The following is an 11,689-nucleotide window of genomic DNA, read 5'->3' as shown; positions in this document are numbered from 1 at the left end:
CGAGACTCCGTCTCAAAAAAAAAAAAAAAAACATTTTATTGCTAAAACCTGCTGCTACAGAGACACAAGGTGAGTACATGCTGTTGGAAAAATGGCCTTGAGAGACTTGCTGGATGCAGGGCTGCCACAACCTTCAATATGTAAAAAAAAAAAAAAAAAAATGCACTATCTGTGAAACCCCAAGAGGTATGCCTGTATATGCAAAGTAGCTTATTTAGTGGCTTAAGATATTTTCATTGAAAAACATATTTATCATTGAGAGGGACTGCTTTGAAATCCTTGGAGGAAAGGTGCTTACTAAATTCAAGAAATGGTGTTTTTTTCTCCTTATTCATCGTTATCTCCTTGGAGAGACCACATTGAGGGGAACCTGCCAGGAACTCTTTTTGAAAAAGTCAATTATTCTTCCTTACTGTTGCATTCAAGTAGAACATGCAGACAGTAAGCACACATACCATGACTGTGTCTGTACAGGGAGCCCACCGCTCTTACCTCCTAGGTCAGCGATTTGGAGACAATGAGAAATGGGAAGGCAACAGACAGACCCAAGTGGCAGCAGTCTTACTTGAAGGCTAATCCTAAGAAGTTGCTGCCCTGGGACACTCAGCAGGAAAGAGAGCAGGCTCTGTGTGTAGCCATCTGCTTCAGGTTTCCCATTGGTTAATGAAGCCAATTCATCTTGGAACCCTGATACTTGTACTTTTTAGAAAAGAAAATGACTGATTCTTTTAGAGCAGTATTATGAAAGACGTGTCCTCTGTTAATTTTTTTTTTTTTTTTTTTGAGACGGAGTCTCGCTCTGTCGCCCAGGCTGGAGCGCAGTGGCCAGATCTCAGCTCACTGCAAGCTCCGCCTCCCGGGTTCACGCCATTCTCCTGCCTCAGCCTCCGGAGTAGCTGGGACTACAGGCGCCTGCCACCTCGCCCGGCTAGTTTTTTGTATTTTTAGTAGAGACGGGGTTTCACCGTGTTAGCCAGGATGGTCTCGATCTCGTGACCTCGTGATCCGCCCGTCTCGGCCTCCCAAAGTGCTGGGATTACAGGCTTGAGCCACCGCGCCTGGCGGCTGTTAATTTTTAATGGAAGTGCTTTGACATTAAAAGCCCAGCAGGCTATTAGGTTTACATTACAATAACAGTAATTCACTGTCCCTTAGTTTCCTTTTATTCTGAATCCTCTTTGGGGGATGCCTTTTAATTGCCTTCTCATTGGCTTTTTGTTCATCTTTCCTGTTGCTTTTGCTCCCATATTGTCCTTCTCTAGTTCTGTCAGGCAATAGATCATCTTGTTGGTTTTCAGAGAAATCCCAACCTGAGGTTAAATTCAAATACCGAATTTGGTTGTTGGTTCTTATTTAAATTTGGAGGAAGCCAGCGGAGATGATTGTTTGGTTATATATGGTTATTAATTTTTACTTATAATATAGCAGTTCCTCAATTGGTATATCCAGGTGTTATACCACATGGTATTGCATACAAAACCAAAAACACGAGCAAATTCTTTTAAGGGTCTTAAGAAAAGTTTTATTTGCCAACCATGGCATACTAAAAGTAATAGATACTTCAAAAGAAAAAAATATAGACCGGGCGCAGTGGCTTACGCCTGTAATCCCAGCACTTTGGGAGGCTGAGGTGGGCAGATCATCTGAGGTCAGGAGTTCGAGACCAGCCTGGCCAACATGGTGAAACCCCGTCTCTACTAAAAAATACAAAAATTAGCCGGGCGTGGTGGCAGGCGCCTTAATCCTAGCTACTTGGGAGGCAGAGGCAAGAGAATTGTTTGAACCCAGGAGGCTGAGGTTACAGTGAGCTGAGATAAAGCCATTGCACTCAAACCTGGGGGACAAGAACAAGACCTCTCTCAAAAAACAAACAAACAAACAAACAAAAAAATATATATATATATGCCCGCATCACACTAATCATTGACATGAAAGCAAGGTACCCACCCTCACGTTTAATGTGGAAATTGAATCTGCCTTTTTCTTCATTTCCCCAGATTATCTTCTCATTAGAATATGAATGGATAAAAGGAATGAATGTATTGCTTCATCTATACAAGGAAACTAACCTTAATGCACAGGGCTTTTGGGGTGGTTGAATATATATATAGGTTCTGATTGTGGTCTCTCATACATGCTGTTTCTCTCCTAATGCAACCAACGGTCGACTCCCAGGGTGGCACATGAATGAAGCTGTGTAATATTCAGACATGGTCTTGACGGTGGGCACATATACCCTACTAGAAGCAAAACTGTTTTGTTTGTTTGTTTTTTGAGATGGAGTCTCGCTCTGTCACCCGGGCTGGAGTGCAGTGGCTCGATCTTGCCTCACTGCAACCTCCGCCTCCTGGGTTCAAGTGATCCTCCCACCTCAACCTCCCAAAGTGCTGAGATTACAGGCGTGAGCCACCACGTCTGGCCCCTGGTATTTTTAAATGAAGGTTTTAAAGTGAATAGATTGGGGGTTTTTAAGTAAAAGGCAGAGAACCCAGAATTCATCCATTCACTCAGCAAATATTTATTGATAAAAGCCTTGGGGAGTGGCAGTGATGTGACTGGCTGGGGAGCCCTGGCCTGCCTTGACTGGGCACCCGAGTGGGTGACAGGTGGAGCCCCAGGGCCCCTTCAGGTCTTCAGCTTGTTCTCCATGCCAGCACCTGGAGCAGGTCAGGACGAGGCAGGCAGGAAGGTGAGTACATCGTTGAACTGCCTGGGTTTGAGGGGGAGAGAGAGATTCGAGCAAAGGACACGGCAGTGGGCTGGAGAGGAGGAGAGCGGGAAGGGAAAGACGTGTGGAGAAGATGGCATTTGACAGAGCTTCAAAACAGATTCTAAATAGGGAGGGAGGGAGAGGCAGGAGCCTAGGTCCAAGCTGAGATCCTGGGTGGATGGCTTGTCATTCCAAGATCCGGAAGGCCGAGGACAGGATGTGGGAAGAGACAGTGAATTTAACTGGGGAAATGCAAAGTTATGATTCCTTTTATCATATAAATAATCTTAATCTTACAAAGATTTTCTAGAGGCATTCCCCGATGCCTTTTGACAGCAAGCTTTCCTAGGACTCCGGACTTTTTATTCAATTTGCACAATTTCATGTTGCCCACAGCTGCCAAAATAATTATTAATATCTTTTGTGCAAAGTGAGCTTATGACATTCAGCTATTAGCTTGGAATTCATTGTGGGTTTTTTTTTTTCCCCTCCTTAGGATTTTTCATATTCATCTTTTACTGTGTGGCCAAGGAAAATGTCAGGAAGCAATGGAGGCGGTATCTTTGTTGTGGAAAGTTACGGCTGGCTGAAAATTCTGGTAAAGATTTACCTCACTTTTTCTCTTCCTCTTAAATCTCAAGGAAAAGATTGTATAAATTAAGATCCAAAGCAAATCCAATCTAGAAATCAGTGAATTCCAGCAAATCTGGAATCTGCTCAACAGAAAATATTGATTGTGAACATTAGGGAGAAAAAAAAAAATCTAGTGAATTAAAAACTAATTACTCATATCTGGGAATTTTTTGAGCAATAAAATTAATGGCCTGGCTGCCTCTTCGATGAAGCAACAGTAAAATTTTTAGAATTGATTTTCTATTGAGATCATGCTTTTCATTTCCCAAAGTAATTTTTAATATTGACTTTGGTAATATTTAAAATCTCAACTCAATCCTTTCTCCACAGGCCCTGGTTGTCAGTTACTTTATTTGTTAGTAAGCCAGACTTTGTGTATAAGCTTTAGCATACATTTGGTTGTAACATACATTTGTTTATTTTGAAGTGATTTTCACACATACCCAGTTGGGTAGTAGAGCAAATAGCTCATTTTTTTTTTTTTTAAGAAAATGAGAAAAATGAAGTACTGTTTGGAAAGTGACATTCCTTTTGCATGAATACCACCTTTGCAGCATCTGGGGTACACGGGAGTCTATTCAGAAAATGGCACTACATATAGTTCAGTCATCTTCATGGACTGAAGAACAATTAGTCATTACAACACAGACTATTTGTGTTCTCGTTAAGACAGTGTGAAGCTCTGAATCACTACCTAATTCTGTGGATATTTATAGACATAATCAAATTAGCTTGGCCTTTAGTTCTAGGAGAATATAGGTTACTTTTAACCACGCAGTCATTTGAAGGACAAATGTAAATAATCCAAATGAAAATACATGTTATCACACCAACTGGTGGAAGGTGACTTCTCCATAAGATCCTGAAGTGAGGAATCAGTTGCTTAGGACTTGTTACACTGTGATCTGTCTCTTGCGTTTGAGCTTCAACATACTGCCCTGTTTTTCTGTAATGCTTATTCTGCTGTAGACTGGAGTAAAACTGCTACTAATGGTTTAAAGAAGCAGACTGTAAACCAAGGAGTGTCCAGCTCTTCAAATTCCTTACAGTCAAACAGTAACTCCACTAACTCCACCACACTGCTAGTGAATAATGATTGCTCAGTACACGCAAGCAGGAATGGTATGTATGTCTCAATATAGTATTTCTCAAGCTAGTGTTTATTTTTTAAAGTAGTTTTATCCTTTATTGGCATTTTGGCTAAGCAAAGCGAGTAACTATCAATACATATATGACTAGTGGATCAAAATGTGGTTCCCTTACAGAAGAGAAAATTAATCCAAATTGATTTATTATAGAGCAAATATTGGAACAACGATCTTTTTTTAAGATTTGGTTTTTCTTAGTGGGAATTGATGATGACCTAAAAATTTTAACATTTTAAATCCTCATTTAACTGTTGTCCAAAGACTTCAGTATTGTGCTATTTCTGTGAGAGCAGCACCGAAAATAGCTGCTAAGATGATAACAGTTTTTATTACATCTATCATCATATACATGTTCAACCCTTTTTTTCTTTTGAGATGGAGTCTCACTCTTGTCACCCAGGCTGGAGTGCAATGGTGCAATCTCAGCTCACTGCAACCTCCATCGCCTGGGTTCCAGCAATTCTGCCTCAGCCTCCCAAGTAGCTGGAATTACAGGTGACCTACAGGCAACCACCACCATGCCCAGCTGATTTTTGTATTTTTAGTAGAGACAGGGTTTCACCATGTTAGCCAGGCTAGTCTCGAACTCCTGACCTCAAGTGATTTGCCCACCTCGGCCTCCCAAAGTGCTGAGATTACAGGCGTGAGCCACTGCGCCCAGCCGACACTTTTACACCTTCCTATTTTTTGCTTTTGATGTTTGTTAATTCTTTCCCACAATGTGGCTATCTTGTGACAGCACCCAAATCCCCATGAATATGTCAAATACTGGAAGATGACTTGTGACCAGTATTGGTGACCATATATGTGACCAATATCTGAACAGATTATTGCTGCCATGCCTCCTTTACTGACATTTCTAGCTAAAACTTCTGTTACATTTTCTTTCTTTCATAAGACCAGGCTGTTCATTACTCATAAAAGCTTACCTTGTCTATTTTTACCTTCTCTTGCTTCTTAATATATCTCTTGCATTCTTATAAAAACATAAGCTCTGCTGGTATAGTTTCTCCTTCCATGGAGAATTTGCCTGTATTCATTGTTTTAGGATGTTAGTTCTTTTCATGACTAATTCAAATAAATTTGTGAGAAGGTTCATACATCTCCCAAACAGTTTTCCAATTTCCTGAAGATGGGTGGTCCTGCTGGTTTGTCTAGACTTTTTTTTCTTTCTTTTTCTTTTTTTTAAGACAAGGTCTCCTATTGCCCAGGCTGGAGTGCAGTGGTGTGATCACAGCTTACTGCAGCCTCGACCTCACAGGCTCAAGTGATCCTCCCATCTCAGCCACCGGAGTACCTGGGACTATAGGAGCATGCCACCATGCCTGGCTAATTTTTTTTTTTTTTTTTTAAGATGCCGTCTTGCTGTGTTGTCCAGGTTGGTATCAAACTCCTGGGCTCAAGTGATCCTCCCACCTCAGCCTCCCAAAGTGCTGGGATTACAGATGGGAGTCACTATGGCCGGCCTGTCTAGGCTTTTAAAATACCATAGAATGCCTCAAAATCAAGGTTTCTCAACTTCAAGCACAACTGACATTTTGGGGCTGGATAATTCTTTTTTGTGGAATTGCAGGACATTTAGCAGGATCCCTGGACTCTATCAGCTAGAGCCAGTAGCACCCTGCCCCCAGTTATGACAACCCAAAATGTCCCCAGACACTGCCAACTGTCCCAGGGGAGCAGGGGGAAGAAGGGAGCAAGATTGCCCCCAGCTGAGAATCACTGTTGTAAAAGATGAGAAATAACTGCTGCATAGCCTTAGCTCTTTACTGTTGATACCAGAAAGCAAGCTCTGGGCTCTACACCAAATAGCTCTATCAGGAATGATTCAATGTAGGTAAAGAGAGGCGAGGCAGTGGGGAGAACAGCTGGTTAGTGCATTAGTGTGAGAAAGCAAATTGAAAGGAGAGACATCAAAGGAGCGAGCTGGGTCATCAAGAACCCTTAGAATCACAACTGTGTTTGGGGCTCTGAATCCATAAACCAGATTTTTCCACACTCTCGAAAGAGTTCAGAGATGAAGCCTCATCTGCCTGGCTCTATCAATATATTGCCATCCTTTGGGAAATCAGATTTGATGGAAACAGCACATTTTACCCCAGTTGTTTAACACAGCTGATTAGACACAGCTACTTTCGATGCTTGACGGTGAGGGTGGGGGTACTTTTTAAGGCTGCCAAAATGACTCAGTGTTTAATATCACATAATATGCATGTCAGATAAACATCCCTGACTTCTCAGTCCTCGCCCCAACATCTGGGATAGATGAGGAATGGAATTGGCAATTTCAAAAAAGAAAGCTAGGGCTGGGCACAGTGGCTCATGCCTGTAATCCCAGCACTTTGGGAGGCCAAGGTGGGAGGATCACCTAAGGTCAGGAGTTCAAGACCAGCCTGGCCAACATGGAAAAACTCCGTCTCTAATAAAAAATATGAAAAGCAACCAGACGTGGGTAGTCCTGAGTAGTACCAGCTACTACTGCACTCCAGCATGGGCCACCAAACGAGACTCCGTCTCAAAAAAAAAAAGCAAACTAGAAGTTTAATGATTTGTTTATTATGCCAGGCCAAATTGTTCTTGCACCAAAATGTCCTCAAGCTGAAATGCCTAAATCCAAACAGCTGCCTCAGACAGTCACATGCCCTATTTGATCTGTGTCACAGATGGAGCTGTGTTAACCATATTCATCACCTAGTTTGCATGAATATTACATAGTTCAGTTCTGAGCTGCCTTAGAGGGTGGGGTACCAGCAGCCATCTCATTTGGTACCCAGGACCACAAGGATCACAGTTTGGAAGCAACATCACCTGTCAGCTCCATTACTTCTGAGCTGTGTAACCTTGAGGAGAGCACTTAATTTCTGAAACCTTCACTCCTCATCTGCAAAATGGGGATAATAGTAGTACCCACCGTGCAGGGCTCTAAATGAAATAATAAAGTGTCCCAGTACTGTTACGATCATTGTTATCATAATCATGTCATGAACTAACAAATGGGCTCATTATTCAGCTTTCTAAATAGTCTCCCAATGGTCTAAGGATCAGAAGGATGGTGCCAAGTAACTAGAGGAGGCCAGCACCTGGGCTCCCCTACAACTCAGGGCCTGCTTGGGGTGGGGAAGGCCCACATCCAAACCAAGTTACCCTTGAGTGCCCAGCTGCTCCCTGGCCTGGACTCTGAAGTTGGAATTGGTAGTTTCCTCTTGGGAATTGGTCCTGTCCTGATTTAGTCAGAGGAGCTGGTTTAGTCTACAAGAGAGATGATTTCTTCTTGCCATGACTGTTGTAGCTGGTTGCTCTGGTTTCTCTGGTACAGTTTCATTTTATAGGAACCTAGGGAACCAAGAACTTCCTAAGGGTACATATGGGGATCTCTGTTAACATTAACCTTTTGGGAGACCAAAGTATTACCTTAGCTTATATTATACATATGCTGCTACTTGAAGTCAAAATATATCCAATCAGAGTTAGGAAGTGGGCCTTTTATTAATATATTACCTTGCTTCAGATTTTGACTGTTTCATTAAAAACCAAACAAAAAAAAAACTGCCATAGACAACTGGTTTCTGAAGCAATCTCCAATTTGGTATGCTTACTTTGAGTGGCCTTAGGGAAGGAATGAAAAATAAATAAAATATGAACATATATAACAAATGTTTTTAAAAACATATTTTACAAATACAGCTTTAAGAATAAAGAGATGCCTAAGTCTGTTTGCTTTTTAATGCTTTCTGTGGATACTTCATGCCACCCGCTTTGTGTTTCCTTATACAGGAAATGCTTCTACAGAGAGGAATGGGGTTTCTTTTAGTGTTCAGAATGGAGATGTGTGCCTTCACGATTTCACTGGAAAACAGCACATGTTTAATGAGAAGGAAGATTCCTGCAATGGGAAAGGTCGTATGGCTCTCAGAAGGACTTCAAAGCGGGGAAGCTTACACTTTATTGAACAAATGTGATTTCTTGTAAAATCAAAGCATGATGCTTGACAGTGTGAAATGTCCAATTTTACCTTTTACACAATGTGAGATGTATGAAAATCAACTCATTTTGTTCTTGGCAACATCTGGAGAAGCATAAGCTAATTAAGGGCAATGATTATTATTACAAGAAGAAACCAAGACATTACACCATGGTTTTTAGACATTTCTGATTTGGTTTCTTATCTTTCATTTTATAAGAAGGCTGGTTTTAAGCAATACATTAAGAATGACTCCTATAAAGAAAACAAAAAAAGGTAGTGAACTTTCAGCCACCTTTTAAAGAGGCTAAATTATCTCTGATAACATCATACAAAGCAACTGTTGACTGCAGCCTGTTGGTGAGTTTAGTTGTGCATGCCTTTGTTGTATATAAGCTAAATTCTAGTGACCCATGTGTCAAAAATCTTACTTCTACATTTTTTTTCTATTTATTTTCTACTGTGTAAATGTATTCCTTTGTAGAATCGTGGTTGTTTTGTCTCATGTGATAATTCAGAAAATCCTTGCTCATTCCACGAATTCTAAAGCTCCTTTTGGAGATGGTATGGGATGTGAAATACAGAAACCTCAGTGAAATCAAGAAATAATGATCCCAGCCAGACTGGGAAAATGTAAGCAGACAGTGCCACAGTTAGCTCATACAGTGCCTTTGAGCAAGTTAGAAAAAGGTGCCCCCACTGGGCAGGCACAGCCCTACGGGCTCATGGTTTGGCAAACAGAGTGGAGACCATGTTTTAGCCCCACTCACCCTCTTGGGTGTACGACCTGTACAGCCAAACACAGCATCCAATACGAATACCCATCCCCTGACCGCATCCCCAGTGGTCAGATTATAGAATCGGCACCAAGATATTTAGCTTTATACCTTGGCCACAGAGAGGGATGAACTGTCATCCAGACCATGTGTCAGGAAAATTGTGAACATAGATGAGGTACATACACTGCTGCTTCTCAAATCCCCAGAGCCTTTCAGAACAGGAGAGTAGACTAGGATTCCTTCTCTTAAAAACGTATATATATATATATGGAAAACAAAATCATATTGCTGTTCTTTAAAAGGCAACTGCATGGTACATTGTTGATTGTTATGACTGGTACACTCTGACCCAGCCAGAGCTATAATTGTTTTTCAAATGTGTCTTGAAGAATGCATAGTGACAAGGGGAGCAGCTATTGGGAACAGGGAACTGTCCTGCACTGCTATTGTTGCTACATGTATCGAGCCTTGATTGCTCCTCGTTATATACAGGGTCTGTCTTGCTTCCCACCTACATCTGCTTGAGCAATGCCTCAAGTACATCCTTATTAGGAACATTTCAAAACCCTTTTAGTTAAGTCTTTCACTAAGGTTCTTTTGCATATATTTCAAGTGAATGTTGGATCTCAGACTAACCATAGTAATAATACACATTTCTGTGAGTGCTGACTTGTCTTTGCAATATTTCTTCTCTGATTTATTTAATTGTCTTGTATTTAAATGTTAAAATCAAAAATGTTAAAATCAATGAAATAAATTTGCAGTTAAGATCTTTAAGTTTGGTAATTTTCACAAAGAAAAAACATCTGCAGTCTCTTTCCCTGGCGGCCTGGCATGGAAGTGGTAGGACATGCTGATTAAGACGAACACAATTGGCTGGGCATGGTGGCTCACGCCTGTAATCCCAGCACTTTGGGAGGCTGAGGCAGGTGGATTGCTTGAGCACAGGAGTTTGAGACCAGCCTGGGCAGCACAGGGAGACCCGTCTCTACAAAAAATTAAAAATTAGTTAGGCACAGTGTTGTGTGCCTGTACTCCTAGCTACTCAGGAGACTGAGGATAGAGGATTGCTTGAGCCTGGAAGTATGGGGCTGCAGTGAACCACGATTGTGCCATTGCACTCCAGCTTAGGTGGCAGAGCGAGACACCATCTCTTAAGAAAACAAACATGACAGTAACATCTTTTGGAAAACAGCAGGTACCCTGTGACTGTTAAATTAGAGCAAGGGTTGTTCTGTCTCATGAGATCAGTTTCTGAGGTCTCCTTTCCATTTTCCCATTACTCTTTCAAGATTATCTCTTCAACACATTGACTTTGGCCTGTAGGCAATGTACAAGACCCAATTCAGATCTCATCCAAGTATCTGCTTCTTCAGTGTCAAACAGGACTACTGAAAAGTGAGAACAGGATTTGGGATTTCTGCATTGCTGGTTAGCATGTGGGATCCCCAAATATGGGAAGCTGACCTCACCCTTGCCAGGGTCTCTGAGCAATCTCTTCTTCCGAGGTCCTCAGCTCCCACAAAGATGCCGAGTACTAAATTCATAAGGAAGATGTGAGATCTTCTAGACTGGGGGAGGGGTGAGCCCTCAGAAATCAATCCCCCAAAACAGATTATATAACCAAAATATACATAAAAGGATGCACAATGTCCAGTATCCTTTAGGTCCCACCCCCTTATTTTTCCTATTGTGTCTCTGCTGTGGTCCTTAAGCTGAATTCTCTCATCTATTTTTCTTACTTTAGACAGACATACGGCAGGACAGAGAGTGTTTCTGAGAAGCATCCTCCTTTGCGTTTAAGATTGATCCCACGATCTGAGACACTATTGTAAGGAAACAGAGGTGGTGCCAATATTAGGAGGCAAGGAGTGTCAGGGCAGAGGCCAGTATTTAAAGAAGTATTTCCTCAAAATATTGGAGTAGTTTTGTTTTTTTGTTTTGTTTTGTTTTTTTGTTTTTTCCTCAAAACACACGGCAGTCATTAACCCCACAAAGTCTGCTGACTTCAGTGAGCAGCATCACGATCGTTCTTACAGAAAATGGTGAAGCAAGTCAGGCAAGCACCTGTAGTCCCAGCTACTTGGGAGGCCGAGGCAGGAGGATCGCTTGAGCCAGGGAGTTTGAGTCTATCCTGGACAACACAGAAAGACCTCGTGTCTTTAAAACAAACAAAAAACGGTGAAACAGCTTAACTTGGGATACTGGGTGTGTCTAACAAGGTCAGCTAGGAGTCAGTCAGTTTGTCGAAGGCCATTTAGACGAAGATCTAATTTACTGCATAACCAATTCACAGAGTGGACTTGTTTGGTGTCATTTTGTCTCCATAAGAGCATTTTAAGGACTCTTTAGTTTGTCTTTCTCTGCTCCTTGCTGTTCTAGTTGGAGTCCAAAGGACAGGAAAAAGGAAAGACTGGGTAGGCATAAGAAGAACATAATCTTCAATTTGAAGAATTCT

General features: G+C 41.6%; 1 protein-coding gene across 1 annotated transcript; it reads left to right on the top strand.

Moving 5' to 3' along the window:
- Window positions 1–3,206: 3,206 nt before the first annotated feature.
- Window positions 3,207–10,008, top strand: LOC113220576 (adhesion G-protein coupled receptor G2-like; the record flags this gene model as incomplete). Its single annotated transcript, XM_031935122.1, has 3 exons — window positions 3,207–3,308; window positions 4,313–4,465; window positions 8,266–10,008. Coding segments are annotated over 3 exons (440 nt in total), but the record flags the coding sequence as incomplete, so codon positions are not given.
- Window positions 10,009–11,689: the final 1,681 nt, after the last annotated feature.

This window comes from Piliocolobus tephrosceles, unplaced genomic scaffold (genome assembly GCF_002776525.5).
Source record: "Piliocolobus tephrosceles isolate RC106 unplaced genomic scaffold, ASM277652v3 unscaffolded_4410, whole genome shotgun sequence".
Classification (NCBI taxonomy): Eukaryota; Metazoa; Chordata; class Mammalia; order Primates; family Cercopithecidae; genus Piliocolobus; species Piliocolobus tephrosceles.
Note: the sequence above shows the minus strand (reverse complement) of the source record. Positions and strands in the feature narration are given on the sequence as shown.